This window comes from Leishmania martiniquensis, chromosome 8, assembly GCF_017916325.1.
Source record: "Leishmania martiniquensis isolate LSCM1 chromosome 8, whole genome shotgun sequence".
Lineage (NCBI taxonomy): Eukaryota > Euglenozoa > Kinetoplastea > Trypanosomatida > Trypanosomatidae > Leishmania > Leishmania martiniquensis.
This window is the reverse complement of record NC_090143.1, coordinates 364611-385000: the sequence shown is the minus strand read 5'-3', so window position 1 is coordinate 385000 and position 20390 is coordinate 364611. Positions and strand designations below refer to the sequence as shown.

General features: G+C 63.1%; 6 protein-coding genes across 6 annotated transcripts in view; all 6 read left to right on the top strand.

The window, feature by feature from the left end:
* The window catches only part of LSCM1_07221 (uncharacterized protein), a gene marked incomplete at both ends in the record, with an annotated part of 1002 nt that extends 298 nt beyond the window's left edge, over positions 1-704 (top strand). The window contains one exon of the mRNA XM_067324604.1: positions 1-704. This exon is cut by the window's left edge and continues 298 nt beyond it. Coding sequence (XP_067180961.1) covers positions 1-704 — 704 coding nt within the window.
* A 1045-nt stretch (positions 705-1749) lies between these two features.
* LSCM1_07220 (uncharacterized protein) lies at positions 1750-5796 on the top strand (the record flags this gene model as incomplete). Its single annotated transcript, XM_067324603.1, has 1 exon — positions 1750-5796. The coding sequence occupies one exon, from the start codon at positions 1750-1752 to the stop codon at positions 5794-5796; it is 4047 nt and encodes a 1348-aa protein (XP_067180960.1).
* Positions 5797-10453: 4657 nt separating this feature from the next.
* On the top strand, positions 10454-12943 carry LSCM1_07219 (uncharacterized protein; the record flags this gene model as incomplete). The annotated part of the gene is made up of 1 exon (XM_067324602.1): positions 10454-12943. The coding sequence occupies one exon, from the start codon at positions 10454-10456 to the stop codon at positions 12941-12943; it is 2490 nt and encodes an 829-aa protein (XP_067180959.1).
* Positions 12944-14834: 1891 nt separating this feature from the next.
* Positions 14835-16541, top strand: LSCM1_07218 (uncharacterized protein; the record flags this gene model as incomplete). Its single annotated transcript, XM_067324601.1, has 1 exon — positions 14835-16541. The coding sequence occupies one exon, from the start codon at positions 14835-14837 to the stop codon at positions 16539-16541; it is 1707 nt and encodes a 568-aa protein (XP_067180958.1).
* Positions 16542-17556: 1015 nt separating this feature from the next.
* On the top strand, positions 17557-17997 carry LSCM1_07217 (uncharacterized protein; the record flags this gene model as incomplete). The annotated part of the gene is made up of 1 exon (XM_067324600.1): positions 17557-17997. One exon carries the CDS (start codon positions 17557-17559, stop codon positions 17995-17997), a length of 441 nt encoding a protein of 146 aa, XP_067180957.1.
* Positions 17998-18797: 800 nt separating this feature from the next.
* On the top strand, positions 18798-19646 carry LSCM1_07216 (uncharacterized protein; the record flags this gene model as incomplete). The annotated part of the gene is made up of 1 exon (XM_067324599.1): positions 18798-19646. One exon carries the CDS (start codon positions 18798-18800, stop codon positions 19644-19646), a length of 849 nt encoding a protein of 282 aa, XP_067180956.1.
* Between the last annotated feature and the right edge of the window lie 744 nt (positions 19647-20390).

Below are 20390 nucleotides of genomic sequence, written 5' to 3'. Positions count from 1 at the left end.
CCGGCACGGGAACAGCACGTCGCACTGTCCCGGCCGCTGCGTCCTCATCGGACGCTGGTGCCACGGCAGGGCAGAAGCGCGCGCGTGAGACAGAGGCGGTGCTGCCGCCTATCGCCTTCGGGTCTCTCACGCGGCTCGCCGCCAGCGGCCTCTCCAGCGAGGCGCAGAAGGCGGCTGAGATTCGGCGGGTGCTGCTGTGCAAGGCGACCGACTACTTTTGCATCCTCGACGTGGACCCCAACACATGCACCGTGGCCGACGTCGACCGGCGCTACCGCAAGATGGCTCAGGCATTGCACCCTGACAAGTGCCAGCTGCCACATGTACAGGAGGCCTTCACTATTTTCGAGAAGGCGCACAAGGAGCTGGCAGACGAGAAGAAGCTCATACGCTTCAAGGTCGCCTTCGAGCAGCAGAGAAAAAAAGAGGCGGCGCTGAGGGCAGCGACTTCGCAACGCGGCGTTGGCAGCAGCGGCGTCGACACCACCGGCGGGTTCGGCCCCGATGGAAACATGACAGCCGAGGAGCGCTTGCACAAGCGGCGGATGGAGGCGCTGCGGGATCAGCAGCTCGAAGCCGCACGTCTCGGCGAGGAGGCGGCGCGGCGGCGAAAAATGAAAGAGGAGCAAGAGAGGGAGGAGACGGCGCTGGCGGCGGAGCTCGAGCGACAAAGGAAGGAGTGGAACGACTTGCAGCTCTTCTAAGCTGCTTTACCGCCGGTGGCACAACCCTCACCCCCTCTCACATCAGCTCAATGCTCCCCTTTGACCCTATTCATGTGTGATTGCGTGCGTTGCCGCACCCCACGATGACAGGGATGTGTGTGTGTGTGCGTGTGCAGTAAGGCAGGGGGGCGACACACCGTAATGCGTGTGGCATCGCATGTGTCGGTGGGGGCAGCTCCCTCCCCGCCCCGCTCTGACTCTCTGTGTGCCGAGGAGGGAGGCCAGGCACCCCGCCGTCTTCCATGTTCCTGCCCATGCCGAACCACCCTTGCTAGTGACACCGGCTCCAGCCCCCTGCGATGCTGGGGAAGACTGTGCGATGCGGTGCCGCTGATGTCCGCCTCCAGGCCCTCGACGGCGCTGCGCCGGAGCGACCTGCGAGGCTGGTGCGTGTATGCCTTGGGGCGAGCGGCGGTGCTGGGTTGTGGCTGTGCCGGCGCATGCCTGCATCGCGTGCCTGCGCGGCTGCCTTGCAGGGATGCGGCGATGGGGCCGGTGCCGCGTGGGATCGAGCGTCGCTCGACCCTCGTGCGCTGCCCCGCAGAGGGAACGGACGCGCTGAAGTGCGAGAAAAAGAGCCATCGCGCGCTCCATGGCGCTTCTGCTCCGGGTCGTGCTGCCATCGTCGCAGACGCGTGCGCGGAGGCAGGTGCGCACTGACAGCGCCACACACCCGCGCCTGTGTGGTCACATCTCCTTTTCGGCGCGGTCGGCGTCTGCCGTTTTGTTTATTCCCTCTCTCTCTGCACCGCCTCCACCCGCTTCCCTTTCTCTGTCTCCCCGCTCGTCTCCCTCAGCTTTACAACAGCCGTTCGCTTCCTTCGATCCCGCGCGGGGAGACGGTCATCACGCATATCCGCCCTGCTCTCTGCTCTTCCTCTCCCTCTGGTGTCTCTCCCTTCTCCTTGGCGACCGGACCCCTCCTGCCCTGCACGCAAGACACACATACACCGCGTCTCGCGGAGAGAGACACCGGCTCTACCCTTTCCTATTCTCTTCCCTTTGTGGTTCGTAGCCCATCACCATGGAGCCGGTGCGGCCAGCGCAGCGGCTGGAGCGCCTGCCGGAGCCTCACGACGAGGAGGAGGAAGACGAGTCGGACGTGTCGACCGAGGTCGAAAGCGAAGTGCTGAGTCAACAGTTCCGGAGCCTTCCCTGGCCCTTTCCTGCTGTGAGTCTGTCGGTGGGCATCTCTCCCAGTGCGTCCATGCGGCGCGGCATATCGCCGTTAGCGAGCGATCAGCAAACGTGCATGTCTGCATCATCTTTGACGGCGTGGTCTGGCGCGCAGGTCGTCTATGGCGGCGGAACCGGCACTGCCTGGGCATCAGGTCTCGGTCTGAACAAGTTTGAGAAGCTGCGCGTGTCACCCCGCAGCGGTGCCGCTGCAACGAACAAGGGGCTGACCACCACTACTGCCCCTACGGCTGCGATGCGCCCTATCACAGCTATGACGACCGCAACGACCGCTCTCGCGACAACAGTAACGTCCCTTCAGTGTGAGCTAACTGCCGAAAATTTGGACCGGCTGCGTGAGACGCGAGCACTGTTGGACGAGTTGCCCGTGGGGCCCCGGAAGGAGAACACCCAGAGGACGAAGGCGTCTCCGCCGGCGGTCATCGCGGTTAGTCGAGCGCGTAGCAACTGCGCTGCTGGTGCGGGTGGTACACGAGTGTCGCGTGCAGCGGCGTTGTCGAAGCAGCAGCCATTGCCGACGTGGCAGTCGGGACAGCGTGGCGTCAATTATAGCGGTGCTCATGCATTGGCTGACCTACAATCACGCCCACCAACAACAACGACAGCGGCGGCGGAGACCGGCGCTCTCGATGGAGGCACGGACGGGCCACGGGAGAAGCAACGAACCACTGCAGGGGCAACACCCACAGTGACCTCGACCCCCCCTCTTGCTGTGGCGCAGTGCACGCGCGGTCAACGTGTCGACGAGCCTCTCACTTTGCGTGCCGAAAGGGAAGATGATAATGACGGACGTCGCGGAGCCGCGGGCGAGGCTGGAGCGACACCCGTGACCCTCCCTCAGCGCTCTTCCGCCGCCACCACTCTCACCGGTGCGCCGGCACGCGCTCCGCGTGCTAGCTGTAAGGGGGGTAGTGGCCGCGCTCTGGCTAAGCGCCAACACCTCAGCACTTCGAAAACTCGCTATCAGGGTCAGATCTTGCAGCTCGAGGACTGTACGGAGACCGAAGCGCCGGCGACGGTTTCGTCTCCATCACGAGAGCGCGCGCCGACAGTTGCGACGCCAGCTGATGCGACCACTGCGGGTACCGCCACGTCCGCCGCTGGCGACGTTTCGCCCGCCCCTCGTGCGCCTCTCGCATCAGCGTCGGTGGGCTCAAAGAAGAGCTCTCAGGCATCGGTGTCACAGGAAGTGACAAGCGGGCGTGGGGTCCAGGCCGCACGGCGCATCCCTGTCGCGGGGCTGGCCACTCATAACGGGACACTGTCGTCTTCGAGTACCTCCCCTATGGGGCGCGAAGTCGACCAAGATGGCAGCGAAGCGGTGCGTCGGGAGACCCAGTCGTCCTCAGCTGGACTTGCCAAAGAGGAGAATGACCAGGCTGCCTCTAGCATCGACGATTCGCTGACGAGCTGTAGCGTACACACGATATCGCCTGAGAATGCGCGCCAACTGGTGGTACGCGCACGGGGGTCGCTGGAGACCCACCCCGTTGTCCACACGTCCGTTTCGGAGAAGGCGAGTTGTGACAGGCGCAGATCAGATATCAGGGGTGTTGATGAGGGCGAGGGCGAGGCTGTAGAGAGGGAGAAAAGCTGTGAAGGCCTCCTTTGCGGCGCGCCGCCGACGCTGGCGCCCACGCATCAGGGCAGGTCGTTGTTGACGAGCAGCAGCGCCGTCGCATCCTCGCGCCCGCCGCTGTTGTCACTCACCGCAATTGGTGTCGCATCTGCCACGTCGGGTGTTTTTCGGTCTGCCATGCAGACGTCTCCGAGGCTCTCTGCCGCTCTCCCGAGGATTACCTTACCACACCAGCCGCAGCAGCTGGTGAGCCCCGCTGTCCTCCTCTCTGCTGGCACGACCGAGGCACCCCCGTCTCGCAAGCCGGTGACAGCTGTGACGGTTGCCTCACCCAGCAGCACGGGCGACTGGCAGATGAGCGTGTCTCAGGCATCTCGGGCGGACCCGTCGCGGCGCAGTGCCGCGAGGACGGGAGCTTCGAAGGCCAGCAGCTCATGCGATACGCACATACCGTCCTCGGTCGATTGCCTACCAAGCGTCGGCAGCACTCAGCCACCGCTGTCGGTGCGCACCCCCGACGGTGGCGGCGGGCTGCGCTGGCGGCTGACCACAAGCAGCCGCACCTCCAGCGCCGGCGCCTCGGATCAACGCGTGCACGGCGGCCACCCTCGCAGCACCGACTCTGTTTCTTCTGACTCGACACCGCCAATGCTACACGAGGTGTGGGCGCCCGCCGCGGTGGCAGATGAAAGCGGTGCCATGATGCCGCCATCTCGCAGCAAATTGAAGCTGCCAGAGTCGCTCTTGAGCTTGGACGGGCAGGCTCGAGCAGCCCGGCCGAACAGCGACCATCTTGACAGGAGCGACACGGCAGCCGCGTCGAGCAGCGCCGCCACACTCATTCCAGCGGTACTCGCGCCCGCGTTGATGCCGGGGGCAGGCGACCGACGCAGCGACAACGCTGACAAGCTGCAGACTAGGGCACCTGCACCGGCGGCCGTGGCGCTTGCCACACCTTCACCTTCAGGCATTGGCACCAGCGGTGATGAGAAGGGCAAAGGCTCTGCCGTGCAAGCCGCCACGCGGGTGCGCCGCGCTCCAGCTCCAGGACGGAAGTGGAGCGGGGAAGATCGCATCAACCTCGCCGGCCGGCGTTCCTTGCAACCGGTGCTCCATGGTAGTGCAACCTCTACATCCCCCAAGGAAAGCGGGATGATGGCATGTGCAGTGCGTGATCGACCACGCGCATTAGCACCGCTGGACGGCCGCGTACGCCAGCCGCTTTCGCAGGCTACTCCTGCCGCTGGAAGCGGGACCAATGGCGTGGGGCTGACTGCGAGGACGGAGCCTGCAGGGCTCCCCGGAGCGGCTGCGGCTGCACTTCACAAATGTAACGCGGAGCAGATGCCAGACATGTGGCAGCAGACCCTCTCGCGAGCGCCTCCGCTGGCGGATCGAAGATCAACGACCGTGATAGTGCCTAGCCCGGGTATCGACGGTGCTGGAGACGGCCTACTGGCGGCTGCCGCACGCGAATGTTCAGGGAATATTCTGTCTCGTTCGCACAGTTTGCCGACTGGGGCGTTGCCGAGTGCCGGCGGCAGTGCTGCACAGCCCTCGACCGACCCTCTGCCGCCAGAAAAAGGCAGCGCCCGGCTCGACCAGGGAGCGACAAGGCAACCACATCATCAGCCGGAGCTACTCCCACGCGCCGCAGCTGATGGTGGACTGCCACACGCGGAGTCGCGCGGAGCGCTTGACAGCCCGCCTACTGTGTACAGTGACCACCTCACTAGCCACGCCCTCCAACCACCCGCCGTGCATACAGCAGTTGGCGGGGAGGTTCATGGGCAGTTGTCGCTGCCGCCCTCTGTCCGTGTCGCCGGGGACCCGGCCTGCGACGTGGGAAAAGGGCGAGGGCATCTGCCTGAACGACTGCCGGCTCTGGGGCTAAGCTCTAGCAGAGCAGCGGTGAATCCAGCGCGGTCGAGTTCACCCAAAGACACTGACGCTATCGACGGTCATGGTGATCCTTCGCGCGTGCCGGTGGCGCGTCGCACGACGGTTGCAGCGATCCGTGAGAGCCCTTTGGCTCGATCGCGTAGCGGCACCTCCAGCAACGGGAGCGGCAGCGGCACGGCCGGCAACCAGCATCCACGTCACCCTCAACACCATGACCGTCTAATAATGCCGCCAGGCTCAGCCACGTCGTCGGATTCTTCGCAAAGGGATGAGGTCGAAGAGGGGCCGGAGCGTCCTAAGTGCATGCAGGCACGAAAGGTACCGCCTCCACGCCGCCGCCGGTGCGCCGACGTGGGGATACCGGAGGAAGGCGAAGAGAGAAAGACGCCGTAACGCATCTGCCCCACTTTTCCTCTCCCCCCCTGCGGTGTGTGCGACGTCGACTCTTACCTCTGCTGAGTGTCTCTCTCGTCTCTCTCTCTCGACACACACACACACACGCACGCCGTCGCCTGTACACATACATGTGCGTGTGCGTGTTGCACTCTTCACCTCTTTTTTTTTGTTTGGCATGTCTGTGCTTCCGAATCATTTATGCTCTCTTCATCGATAGGCACACAGGACATGTATACACACACATATATATATATATGGGCGACGTATATGTGGTGTCTCTCTCGCTCCATGTGCATCTTAGTGTATCGCTCGTGTGTGTGTGTTTCTCTCTCTGTCTCTCTCTTCGACAGTTATGTGCGGGGTGGAGCGGAGGCGGCACTTTCCGTTTTTTCCCTTTTGTGTGTATGACGACGCCATTTTTTTTTCTTTCTCTCAGCCCCCTCTTCTCATACTCTTCCGCAGAGGAGGACGAGGGGGACGAGGAGAAGGAGAGGGGGCTGAGAGACGGAGAAGGTGGGCGACGGCAGCTCTGTTTCGTAGCCCTTCCCCCCCGCCCCTCTCTCTCCATACAAAAGACAAAGCGCAGGAACACAGATCATGTGCGCTACACAGGTAGGGGGTAGGCGGTGAGTGCGCGCTTGAGGGCGTGTCTGTCTGTCTGTCTGCCTCTCTCTCTCTCTCCGCATCTGCTGCGCGCGCGTTGGTGTGTGCTCGTGCCAAAAAAAACAAAGACGTCATTTTAATGGCCATTCTTCTTCTGTTTCGACCTCCGCTCCTCATCTTCCCGTTCTCGGCGTATTGCTCCTCTCTTTCTCCCTTTCCCCCCCTCCTCCTCCTCCCCCATTCCTTTGGACCGGCGCCCGCGTGTAAAATGCCGCCCGTGCTGTGTTGCTGCCGTCGACTGCCGCCGTCTCTGCCATCCCTCTCTCCCCACCCCGCGCACCTGACCACCACCGTCGTTTACTTTCTCTGCCGCCCCCTTACCCCCTCCTCTCTCTGCGTCTCGGAAGGGGTATTACCACACCTCTACGGAGGTGTGACTCTCTTCGTACGACTCCACGTTTGTGAACGCGAATTCAGCTCTCTCATCCTCCTCCATTCCTCCTCCTCTTCCCCATTTCCTCTGCCTTCCACCACCACCACTCTTCACCGGGCTCGGCGCGCGCGCACGCTCTCTCTCTCTTCGTCTCCGTTTTTTTTTCCGTGATTGCTTTCTGCCGCTCTCTCTACGCTTCAAACCGCCGCCGCTGTCTCCCTCTCCTCCCTCTTTCTGCTCTCTCCCTCTCTCTGGCCGGCTCACCCACCCACGCGAACCTATGCACACCGTACACCAGCTCCGCTTCGCTTCACCCCCTCACTTCCCCCTTCCATTTCCCTACAGGGCCCTGAGAAGACTTCTCTTCGGTGGGAAGGACTGACGACGACAAGTCTGCACTGCGTCGTACCTTGTCGCTGCCGCTCCCCCTGGCGGTGCCACACCTCTCTCTCCCACGACCACTACTCTCTTTGGCTAAAGGGTGCGGCGTACGGCATATTCACGGGCGTCGGAGTAGAAGCTGCTCCTCCCTCCTCCCCCTTTTCTTTTCCCTGTAGACGCGTACAGAGAGAGAGAAAGAAGGAGCAGCGAACTGTTTTTGTGGAACTGTTCCGAGAGCCGCGAGGGCGTTGCCCCTTGCCAAAGGTGCGCCGCATCCTTCTCTGTGTCTCTGCGTCGTGGAGGGGAGGGTGAGGGAGTGCGAAGGGGAGTAGGTAGATGACCGGCGGCCGGGAGGGGGAGGCTCTTTATGGGTCGGCGCGTGCCCGCGCGCGGAGTGTGGTGGTGATGTCGAGAGTTCTGTGGAGGAATGGCGGTGCGCTGGTGGTCGAGTGGTGCAGGCACGCTCTCCGCCTCCTCTGGAGCTGTCTGGATGACGTTAGTCCATCAGCGCGTTTGCGTGCCGATCCCTTCTGCTATATTTCTGTGAGCCTCTCTCTCTCGTTCTCCATACATATATATATATATGTGTGTGTAGGTGTGTGGGCTTGCCTGTCTGTGTGCCCCGCATCATCTTTGCCCGCCCGCCCGCCCTCCCTCCCCCTAATCCCTTCACATACAAAGATTTTTTTGGTTAGCCCTCCCCTCCCCTCTTCCTGCTCTCCTCCTGTATGTGCACGCTTGTGGGCAGGGGTGGGTCTGGCGATTTGCCGCTACGAATGCTGCTGGTGCCGCCATCGTCTTCGATCTCCGCCTCGTCGGTGGCGTCTCAGCTGCACCTCTCCATTGCTTCGTGTTTGTGCATGTGTGTATGCGCACCTGTGCTTTTATTCTTTCGCCGCCACGCCTGCCTCGCGAAGCTCGTCCTGCGCATCTGCCGCCAAACCTTTGAGAAGAGGCCGCACCCTCTCTCTCCCGCCTCCGCTCCCCCTTTTTTCTCTCTCTCTGTGTGTGTGTGCGCTGTGATGTGCGCGTCGGACCCTTTTCCTCGTCTCTTCCGCTCCTCCACTCCCCCCTCTCTCCATACTGGTGGCTTCGTCAGACTTGTGATGATGGCAAAGTTAATTTTTTCACGATGCGGCTTCCCTTGCGCTGCGTCTTCTTGTTTGCGCTGTGCCGCGTAGGCGTTTGTGTATGCCGGCGTGCGTGGTGAAGGTCTCCATCTACCGTCGAGCTTTGCCGATGGAGGGGCGAGCGGGAGGAGGAGGAGGAGAGGGGGATGGTGCAGGGCAAGCGCCAGCATTCGCGCGCGCCATCCTCCTCATCCTCACTGCTGGGGGCTACCCTCTACTCTCCTCTCTCCCCCCTCTCTCTTCTATTGTGCGTTGGAGTCGTTGCTTCAGCACGCACTCCCCGACACAGACATGGACACACACAGAGAGAGAGAGACGCCTTGGGCAGAAGGAATACGCGACAGTGTGGCGAAGCAGCACAGAAATCAAAGAAACGAACCAAACATCTAACGAAAGGGAGTGAAAAGCGGTCCCCCCTCCCATCTCCCCCTCCCCTCCCGCGCCACTGCCACAGCCACGGCGCCCACGGCCGTACGTTTGGTGCAATGCCTATGGAAAGATTCCTAGAGGCACTGAGAAAGATGAACGACGGACGCAGAGCTCTTTCAGTTCGGCAAGTCGAATGCCTCTGCTTCGTCTGTGCAAGTGCCCGCTTGAGGCGACTGCGAGGAGGAGGAGGAGGCAGTGTGGGGGTGGGGTGTGGGGGGACCGTTGCGGTGTCTGCATACCGCCTGCTGTCCTTGAGCGAGGTACATGCAAAGCGAAATACCGCAGGTGTTGTTGGGGGGCAGCATCCCCCCCTCCCCTCCCCCTTCTCTGACTCTCTGTGTGTGCCGAGGAGGGAGGCAGACAGCCCCCACCTCCTCTCCTCTCCTCTCCCCTATGCCCTTGCCTGTGCGCAAGCACCTCTGGTGGCGACACAGAGCCGAGCACCTGTGACGCTGTATGTGTGGGGCCTGTGCGATGTGTCGCCGCTGATGTCCGCCTCCAGGCCCTCGACGGCGCTGCGCCGGAGCGACCTGCGAGGCTGGTGCGTGTAGGCCTTGGGGCGAGCGGCGGTGCTGGGTTGTGGCTGTGCCGGCTGCCCCGCAGGGACGCGGCGATGGGAGCTATGTGTGTGTGTGTGGGGGGCGGGGGGGGACCGGTACGGATCGGTGCCTAACGCATGCGCTCACTGGCATAGAGCCGACGTGCTGAAGGGCAGGAAACTAAGTGCCCTCCGCTCCATCCACAAGCACGCAGGCGATGCGGCCATGCTGAAGGTTATGTCTGCTCTCACGACACCAACGGCTTTCCGCCCCCTCTCCTCTCCTCTCTCGGCACCCTCTCCCACACCCACACCCACACACACACGCCCGCATCACTGTGTGTCTTCCTCTTCCTATAGAGCCCACCTACGCACACACTCACGCATATTCCTACGAGTTGAAGTGTTGCCTTTGGTGGTGGGTGGTGGTGGGGGGACAAACACTGCGGCTTCGCGCTTCCTCCCCGTCCCGCTGTCTGCGCTGCGAGTCGGTCGTGTAAGTGTGTGTGTGTGTCTCGAGAGCGAAGTGGCCTTGAGAGCAGAGACAAAAGACTCTCTCTCTCTCGACCTCATCCTCTTCATCGCCGCCTGCGCGTTTCTTCCGCACCGTCCCTCTCCTCCCTCCCCTCCCCCCTCAGTACACACGCTTTTTTTTTGATCCAGTCGCCTGGCCGACTCAGTCCTCGACGTTCCCCCTATCTCTGCGCAGCTCTGCGGCTGTGCTTCCTGTGGATGCCCCCTTTTCGGCGCGCCCCCGTCCTCATTCCGTATTCGATCGGCGCTACTCGCCGACGCATCCCCTCAGAGCATTGCTTTTGGTTGAGGCGCACACACGTACACACACACGCTTGCCGAAGAGCGGGCGATTTGCTAGCTCCATCCTATCTTTGCCCCGCCCCTGAACGCCGCCGAAGGCGTGCCGACGCCCGTGTGAGAGAGCGAGCGACTTATTTCAGGGGAGGTGTGCGCGTGCGCGCGTGTGGGCGAGTGAGGGACTGACAGAGGCAGACACGAGACCAACCTGCACAGCTGCATAGCGTAGTTCATAGAAGTAGACAGCCGAGATAAGGGAAGAAGGGGGGCCATTGCATTTGTGCTGCACACCAGCCACACATACACGCTGATAGATAAACCTCCTCAATGCGACGCTGTCGGTGCGCGCCGGCCCGGCAGGTCTCCTCCTGCAGCTTGCTCCTGCCGAGCTGGGCGATCGCCCACACGCTCACGCACTCGCGTCGACAAGCAGCGACGACGACGAGTGCAGCGATGGATGGTGAAGGGACAGCAAGCGCGGCAAGCGCATCCTCCTCGCCGAACTCATCGAAAACAGCGACGCCAACCACCGCAGCCGCCTCTGCGGACACGGCGGCAGCTCCGTGCGCACCACACTCTGCCTCCGCTGGTGCGCCAGTCCCCGTTGCTGCGGCTTCCGACCCGCCGCTCTCTGCGACAAAGTCCAGCGCGTCACTGGCGGAGATGACGAATCGCCTGCGAGAAGCGCTGCGGGCGCTGTTGGAGGTGGAGAGAGCAAAGGCTGAGCTCGCCAACAAGACTGCAACCCCTACCACCACGCTGGGGCAGCAGTCCTCTACAAGCGCCGGAGAGGGCCGTGTAGGGCTTAGCATAGCCGCGGCGATGCAATGCCCAAGCACTGCTGTCTCCCCTGCTGTGGTTTCCGCAGCGTCTACAGTAGAAGATTCGATGGTAGGTGGTATTAATCGCTTCAGCAGCAGCAGCAACATACCCGGCAGTGAGGTCAGCGCTGCTGCGTCCGCGAACGCCATCTCGATGCTGAGCGCCCCCGCAGCGACCTCGGCAGCAGCGGCGATGCCGCCGTCGACGTCGCCCTACTGGATTCGAAACAAGAAGCCTAAGTTCTGGGCTCTCGTCAATGATGCCGGCGCCGAAGACGTCGAGGACGGCGATGACGACGACGCTCGCCGCGCAACGGTCACCAACGTCGACACAGTGAATGCAGGTGATGGCCCTTTAGCGGCGGCACCATCGGGGTCCGAGGCTTCTCGCTTAACCAGCGGGATGCCCAGCCCGCCCTTGAAAGCCACGACGGCCGTGTTGACGAGTGGAGTGACTCCCCTTGGTCAAACGCATTCACATGTATCTGCAGCGGACGAGGCTCTGAAGACTCCTTCGGATGCGCCTGCCCGATCTTCCACGCTGACAAGCACGGCTGCGAGCACTGCCCTCTCCGCTGCTGTCGGTGGCGGAACTGTCGCAGCCGTGCCGATGCCGCTCAAGGCAATAGGAGACACGATCACTCCTCACAGTGTGCGCATCTCGACGTCAGTGTCGCCGTTCCGCAACCCCTACAAGCGCGACGTGGCCCATGTGCTGTCGGAGCTGCTGAGCAGTGACCCCGCACTGGGGCCGCAGCTACTGGGCCAGCTGTCCGCCGAGAGCCGCCGCCTGCTTCTGATCATGGGAGCTGCTAGCGAGTACTTCGGCGTGGATTACGAGGAGGTGGCGGAGCAGGTGAAGGAAGCGGACACGGACAGGGACAACTCTATTTCCTCCAAGGAGTACGACGCCTGGGTGCGGCGGATGGCGAACTCGACGCCAGCGAAGCGGCGTCACGCGAGGGAGGGCTCGCCCATCACGGGGACGTCGGCCCCCACTTTCCCACCGGGCGCCGCTGCCTCCGCTGCAGCACCGTCGGTGCCCTCGGCGGCGCCGCGGAGCAGCAGCCAGGGTGCTGCTTGGACCCCTCCCTCCGAAGAAGCTTCGGCTACCGCCTTATCCCGTCAGAGGGCCGAAGAGGCGATCGACACAGCAAAGGCTGCCGGCGCGCGCATCATTGGTGCGATTCAGAAGAGCGCGCCATTGGTGGCAATGGCACCAGCCAGCCGAGATACAGTAGGTGGTAACCCCGGTCCATCTGCCGCGATACCGTCGCCCGCACCTTCCGCTCTTGAGGGCAACACTCTCTGTAGCAGTCGTAGCCGTATCGTCGACGCCGCCGGGAGTGGCGCGGTGGGCTCCCCCTCTCCGCCAAGCCCCTCAGCCACCACCGTCAACAGTGGAGCGATCACGCCCAGCAAGCAGGAGCCAGGTTATATTCCATGGCCGACGTACCTCAGGATCGTCGCCGCTGCCGCGCCGCCGTTCCTAGCGTTTGGGATGCTGGACAACTCCACCCTTGTCCTCGCCGGCGGCGCGATCGACAACGCCCTTTCTGGCAGCCTCGGCCTGTCACAGATGGCCGCCGCCAGTCTCGGCGGCGTTGTCAGCGGTGTTGCAGGGATCCAGGTGCACGGGCTGGCAGAGCGGTACACGCGGGCAGCGCCGCCACGGCTGGCGGCTGAGCAGCAACGCAGCGAGTCCTACTCGCGCGCCACGCAGTGGGGGAATACACTGGGGATGGTGGTGGGACTTGTCCTTGGCATGACCCCCCTGCTTTTCATGAGCGGGTCAACGCAGTTGGCCGAGCAAGAGGAGCGCGACCGCCATCAGTTGCAGCAAGAAGCGGCGCGCAGTCACGAGCGCCACTGCAGGGCGATGGAGAAAGAAGAGGTAGCGCGGCGCCAGCAGCTGTGGGAGGAGGAGAGTACGACGTGGGGGGCGCTGCTCCGAGACGAAGATCAGCACCGACTCCTCAGCTTTGCTCACGATTGAGAAAGCAGACGTGATCTCCCACTTGTGCGTGCTTGTGTGACGGTGGCGATATCTCGTGAGAGGAGCGGGGGGGGCGGGGGACATGCACAGGCGCTGCGCTCTCTCTCTTTTTCTTCCCTCGAGACATCGCCGCGAATGTCAGTGGGTCCCCTCTCCTCCTCCCCCCTCTTCATACCGCCCCTCTACCCTCTCTGAAGCGGCGCGCGTATGCGCAACGCAGATAGGGAGAGGGGGAGGGGGGCATCTCTCTCAGTGTACGTGTTTCGAACGAAGTGATAGCGGATTAATCTCTGGTAACGAATAAGATGCACGCAGGGTGTGGGTAGCCTCTGTGTGCTGAACGAGGCCGCAGCGGGGAAAAGAGGGGGGGAGGAGCGAGGAAAAAAGCCCAGGGAAGGGGCTGCGCAACGACCGTGTGCACCACAGGCATGCAAAACACGCTGGAAGAGAGAGGGGGGGGCCGCTGTGGCGCATCTGCTAGCCCCTAAGCACCCACATCTACACATTTCCTCCCTTGCCTATATCACGGCTCCCTCCCTCTCTCCGTTGCCGTGCCGATCGCCTTCCCCAGTCCGGCCCCATTGCTCTCCCCTCGCCGCTCCTGCTGCCCCGCTGTAGACCTCATCGCTCTTCTGTGTGTATGTGCCATCTCCCGATGGGAGAAAGCGGAGCCGGCCCTCTTCGTCGCTGTGGCCGCTGCTGCCGATGCGCGTCTTTGAATTTTCTATGCTCTTCGCGTCATGGGAGGAGGGGGGAGGCTTGCGCGCGTGTCGGCAATCACGTGCTGACGAGATGGGGTGAAGTGCGCCGATGAATAGGTTGGCGCGCCTGCGTGTGCGTGTACACGCATGAAGGCAATGCTGAGAATGAGCGAGATGGAGTGAGGAGAGGGATGACTGCTGGGCGAGGCGATGTGGCGCCTGCTTGCGCGCGTGCGTGCTTCGCTCTCCCTGCCACCGCCCCCCTCTCTCTTTGCAGTCTCGAATGCATAAAGTGCAGATGCACGCGCGTGTCTACACGGGCGCCGACTGAAATGTGGTTGGCCCGGTACACCCGCTAGCGAGTGAGCGAGTGAAAGGGAGAGGCAGAGAGAGAGGGGGGGGTGAAGTGGGGGCGGTGGAAAGCGGATCCCAGCACGCAGGCGATGACTCCTATCACACGCGCGCGACACATTGTAGGCGCTCTGATGTGCTCTTCACGACTCTCTTGCCAAGATGAAAGCTGCGGCAGCGCTGTACTGCTCCCCAATGATGGCCGCCGTTTCAGTGCGCCACATTCTGTATGTATGGGTGGGGCGAGGGCAGCACCGCAGCGTGTCTCGTGCGGATCGTCTACGGCAGGCATGAAGGGGCCCCTTGATGAAGGCCGTGATGGGTGGGGAGGGAGGCAGCGCGGGTGATCGCTGCAGTGAAAGAGGTGGTGATGTGTCTCTTTCCCTCTGCACCCGCCCTCTCTTCGCGTCCCCGATGCGCCCCGGCCTCATACAATGCCTCTTTGCGCCTGCGCCTCCTCGCTCTCCCCTCACCCCCTCTTCCATCGCCTCCAACTTCCCTCCGCGGCCTCTTATCCGATGGCGCGCTTGTGCGGACATGCGCACACGGCCCGCTCCGACATGGCAAAAGTCATTGCCACTTCCCCCTCCTTACTCCTCTCTCCCTCGTCCCCCCCTCACCCCCCTCTGGCGGAGCAGCAGGTTCTCCTCGCCACATTATCAAGCACTCCCAAACAGGAGCATCCCCCACCCATCCCCCCTTCATGGAGTGGAGACCGAGGAGCAGTTGTGCATATCAGAGCGTCTAGCGTGTAGTGCCTCGTACCACCTGCCGCCTCCCTCGTCGACAGACCTCTCTCCATAGGCCGCCCACTGCCCCCCCAAAAACTTGCATCCGTCATGGACAGCACCTACCTGAAAAATCACGTCGGGATGCTCCTGGCGAAAGGAATTGCTGAGACGGTCACGGCGCAGCCCAGCAACCCGCAGGAGTACCTGGCTCTCTTCCTCCTCCATCAGCTCCAGGAGGAGGAGCGCAAGGCGGGCGCTGCCAGGCGGAAGCAAAAAGTAAACGAGCTGCGCCAGGAGTGGTGCCAGAAGCGCGCCCTGCGTGAGAAGGCGGCGGTGGACGTGATCCAGAGATGCTTCCACCACTTCCAGGACCGCCTTCGCACGAGGCGAGCAGCTGAGGAGGAGCAGCGGGAGCTGTACGAGGCGGCCGAAGAAGAGGCGGAGGAGCTGCTGGACGAGGAGGCAGCCATGAAGGATGAGAAGGACGGTGAGGAGGCGGATAGGGACGGCGCGGGCGCGGCGCCAGGGAAGGACCCGGCCTCGCGCGCCGCGGCGGCGCTGGAAGAGAAAGAGGAAGTGATGGGCGAGGCCCGTCGGGAGTTTTTCAAGACGCAGCGCTTCCTGCTGACCCTCTCCAAGGGCGCCGTGGGCCATCTCAAGCACAGGCTCGTGGAGGAGGCAGATCGCGTGCGCGTTGCACAGGACGCCACGCTTGGGGCGTACCACCGTGCCGCGGCGCAGGAAGCTGCGCTCGTGGAGGTTGTCGCCGCACCCTCGACGGCGAATACCGCCCCTGCCCTCTCTCCTGCCGCTGCGGCGCTGGCGGAGCGCCTCTCTGAGCATCGCGACCACCGCTTCGTTTGCGTTCCCTACGTCAACTACCTTCTCTGTCGCTGCCTGTGTTACCTTCTCCTCAACGCCACCCCGAAAGCCACGGACACGGCTGAGAAGGTGGCCGCGCTGTTGAAGCCGTCGGTGCTGCTGCAGCAGCTGCGCGCCTTCAACCCCGTCGCCGCGTACGACCGCGGGGTGGCGCTTAAGTTGGAGCGGCTTGTGCCAGAGCTAGCTGAGGCTATCGGCGGTGATGAAGACGGCGACGGCGATGGCGAGGGGCGCCGCAAGCAGAACGCAGCGACGCAAGAAGAGGGCGCCAGCTTTCCGTTCATGCAACCAACAACTCGCCAGGTGCGCCGCGCTGCACGTGTGCTGCGGACCTGTTGGCTTGATGGTGAGTACCTGTGCGAGGTGCACCCGGAGGAGTTCTACACGGAGGAGATGATCGAAGAGGATGCCGCCCAGGCGGAGGACGACGGCGACGAGGGCGCGCCCAAGCCCAAACTGATCCCTACGCTGGCGGACGAGATCGAGGCAGCGGCCAGGGAACGGGAGCGTGTGGCGGAGCTGCGCAGCGCCGTCGAGGCACAGGTGAAACAGCGCGGGGGAGTTGCGATGTACGGCCTGCTGCGCTTCGTATCCGCTGCTGTGGCTTACCGCCAAGCTCGCGATGCCGTCGTGCAGCAGCGACAGACAATGGGGCTGCCGGTGGATACCTGCGGTGAGCTTCCAGAGGACGAAGCTGAGGATCTGATGAACGATGAGGCGCTGGTAGACGAGGAGACAGGCGAGCCAGACGCTGCAGGCGTGCAGGCGCTGCAGGAGCGCATTGGCGTGGACACGGAAGAGTCCCTGGCGAAGTTGTGGGAGGCGCGCGACAGACGGCAGCGCGAGGCTTATTCGATGAAGGCGATCAGTCTGCAGCGTCAGCTCGACGCTAGCGGGGAGGACGAGGAAGAGGACGAAGGTGAGGGGGCCTAAGCACTCATGCCGACCCCCGCCACGGGCTGCACGTGGAGGGGAAATGATGGAAGTCGATGAGCGCCATCCCACTGATAGAGTCTGTGCGTACGCTCGTATGATATGTGCGCGGTTTCGCGCCCCGCCCCTGCCACCGTCCTCTCTCCTGGCGTCCGGAGCACTACATCGGTGTACGTCTCACGGCACAGGTGTGTGCACGTGTGCAGTGTAGATGTGTTCCCCTCAACGCTTTCAATGCTTACACGCTTGTCAGCCCCCCTTCCTCCCCCCTCCCTCTTCCCCTCTCTCGGCGATGTAAGGCGATGCGATAGATGTACAGACACGTCCTTTTTCTTCTTCCTGTCTTCCCTGAAGATGTGAGCACGTACGTGTCCGCGCGTCCTGGCCAGTGAAGGCGCCCGAGCACTTTCGTGCCGGTGTGGGATGTGGGGACGCACCACGCTTGATACCCCTCCCCCTACCCTCTCCCCTCCTCTTCGTCTCGATGCGGTTACCTATTTAGAGCCCGAAGTGGAAAGGATGGTGCTATGCGCTGCCAGTGCGCAACCGCGCGTGTGCGCCTGCGTGCATGCGACGAGGTGCAAAGAAAGCGATTACAGGTATTCTGCAAGTTGCCTTCACACGAGAAAACACACGCGCACACAGAGAGAGAGAAAGAGCCCCCCTCGCTGATCTCGGCTGTGTGTGCGGTCGATGGACGACACAGAGGGATGGGGCGTGATGGCCGCGCACCTCATAGTACGCATCGCATGCGTCGGGTGTATCCCTTTCTCTCTGAGTGTATTGTGCCCCCCCTCCCCCTCCCCCCCCTCCTCTCTCTTTCCTTCCCTCACTCATGCGTCCCGTCGCTCCTTCGCAGATGATGTGTGGTGGCAAGAGGCGCACCTCGACGCAGGCACACGCGCTTCTTTCCTTATAGTCTCAGCAGACAGTAGGCCAAGGCCGACCACAACATCGTGGCATCCACCAAGTTAGGGCGATAACGCGAAGGGCGAGGCCGCTCTGCGCGGCGGCAATGCTCCGCTTCACCATCACCCTCTCTCTCTCGTCGAGACAGCTCTCGCATGGACCGCTCGCCACGCGCACACCGAAGCAGAGCTTCCGTCAGTCGAAGGCAGCACTGCAGGTCAGTCGGATGCGTTCGCAGGCGCAGCGCGCCAATTTCAGCCTTCAGCAGCGACTGAACCAGGAGTTCGGAGCGCTTCAGCATGCCTTTGCGCAAGGGCGGCGCTCGATGCAGCATGCTGCCGAGGACCTCATGTACGACCGCGCTTACCGTACGGAGCGGCGTGACGGCAGGGCAGGGCAGGTCTACCGCACCACCAAGGACCGTGCGGAGGATATGGCGACGGCGCGGCAGCTTCTCCACATGCAGGAGAGCACACGGCAGCTCATGAAGAAGGGCCGCACACGGCGCACCGAATCTTTCCGCGCGCTGAAGAAATGGAATCGCTGAGAGGAAGCTCATTCATGCCGCAGCGGTTGCCGCTTTTTCTGCTGCTGCGTGCTCCCGCGTGCTCGATACGCACCCACACCCACACAGGCTAGGGAAAAGACAGGAGCTCCCCTCCCCTCCCTCCCCTCTCCCCTTCCTCTCTCAGCTGTATAAGCTGCTGGGATGCCGAGTCACGCGCTTCTGTCTGCATGGAGGGGAGGGAGGAGGAGGAGGGACGGTTAAGCCGCCAGCCGTGTCGCGCCGCGAGCCACAACGCCCAGCAGAGGGGTGAAAAAAAGGGTGGGCTTCGTATCCGTGCCTCTCTCACAGTTTGCCATGCGCATTGAGCGCTGAGCGAGTTCGATGGATACACGCCTGTCTCGGCACAGGTACGCCTCTCCACGGCAGAAGGACCCGGTCGTTGACTAGCAGACGGGCTGGCAGGAGACAGCAAGAAGGTCGCAGCCGGTGCCTTCACCCTCTCTCCCTTTCCACGTGTCTGGCACCCCACGCACGCGCCGCTGTGCACACAAGGATGGCTTGCACGTGAGTGCGCGTCTGCTACGAAGACGGCGAATGCAAACGCCGCGGAGCACATAGTATGCTCCACTACAACCCCCCCTCTCTCTACCCCATCTCTTTGGGGGGAACTCCTGTGCTCGCCTTGCCCCCTTCGACACCCCTCCCTCCCTCCCTCCTTCCTCCTTCCTCTCTCTGCGTGCATGTCGCTCGCCCAGACACAGCTGTCCACCACACCTATCGTTGCAGGGCAGCTGTGCCGTACCGCCTCCTCTTTGCCTTTTCCTTCGCACGCCGCTGTCATGTTCACGCCGCTGAATCGCTTCGCGGCGGGCTCAAGCCGGTGGGCCATGGCCGCGGCGGCGACGCCTCTGCCGTCTGACGGGGCCACAACACAGCGTGCAATGTCGTCGACGCCGTTAGCGGCGGCGCTCAGCATGAACAAGCGCTTCGCGGCAACGGCGAGCGGCAGGGCCGCCTTCTTGGGCGCCTATCGCGCGTTCCGGCGGGGGCGCAGCGCCGACTGTGAGAGGCGGTACATGACGCTTTCAATGTATCTGGACCGGCTTCCGCCCGGCTTTCGCGAACTGCTTTTGTGGTCTCCGCTACTCGCGCTGCTGTGCTTTGTGTGCCACCAGGCCCGAGCCTATTACCTCGAAGAGGAGGAGCCGTGGTATTACGTTGCACTCCCGCCGCGGTGGCGCTACAGGGCCGATGGGGAAGGCAGCGGGGCAGCTGTGCGTGTGCCGTCCCTGGTGCAGCGGGCACCGCCCTCCTTCCAAGCGACGGCGTCTGTCGCGGCTGGCGCGGATTGCCCTTCCGCCGCAAGCTCCTTTCGGAACGCATGCCAAGGGAGCGACTCGACGGCGTCCTTCAGCATCGTAACCTATGCATTTCGCGCTGGTGACGTGCAGGATGCCGCCGCCACCGCGGCGGCGGCGCTGGGCGCCCCCCTCGCCAGCTCGCCACTGGTCGCTGCCTTCCACGAAGTCCGCGTCCGTCTTCCTGACACAGACGAAGGCGCGCCACCTGCAGCGACGCCGTCCACTTCGCCGCTGGAGGAGAGGTACCGCTACGGTGTGTGGGGTGCGCCGCTGGTTGTGCTTCGCGACCCAGCCACGCAGCGTGTAACTGGGTACACAACAGGGTAGGTAGTTAGGTAGGCCTGCGACGCTTCCTCCCCTCCCCCCTCTCCCTTTACGCGCCTGAAGCACCGCACGAGTGCTTCTGCGCGCATCTGTGGTGGGCGTGAAAGGGGAGGGGGGCTCAGTTGCTGAGGAGTCGCTCTGACGTCCCCCTTTCTCTCCCTGCATATCCGCATGACATGGCGCTCTTGCACGTAAGAGAAGTAATTGCATCAAGGCGTACAGATAGCGGAGGGCTTTCACCGTAGTTGGCCAACTACGGTGGAGGTGAGCAAGTGAGAGAGCGACGGAGAGGGGCTGTGCAGATCAGTGTACTGGCATGCGCGCGTGCCTCTCTCTCTCTCTGCTGCTGCTTGAGCATGTTTCTCCCGCATCCTAAACGCTGCTCTTGCCAAGAATCGGGCAGGCAGCACAGTCGCGCGTACAGGAACGCAGCGACGAGGCGATGGCAGGCCCGCCTTACAAGAGGGCGGCGGGTGCAAGGGGCTGATAGATGAGGAACGGGAAGAAGAGGGGCGGAGAGCAAGAGGAAATGCATGGATGGCCGCGCCTCGAACTTGACGTTTTCGTGTGCTACATGCGTGCGCTGCTCTCCCCCTCCCTCGTTACCTCCCCAGGCGCCCCCCTCCCTCTCCCTCTCCCCCTCTCTCCTGTTGCTTCGACGTCTAAGGGGGCAACCGTGGCTCCCCTCCTGCCCCCTTCCCGTCTTCCCTTTCCTCTGGTCGTCATGCATACGGACTGCCTCGCTGT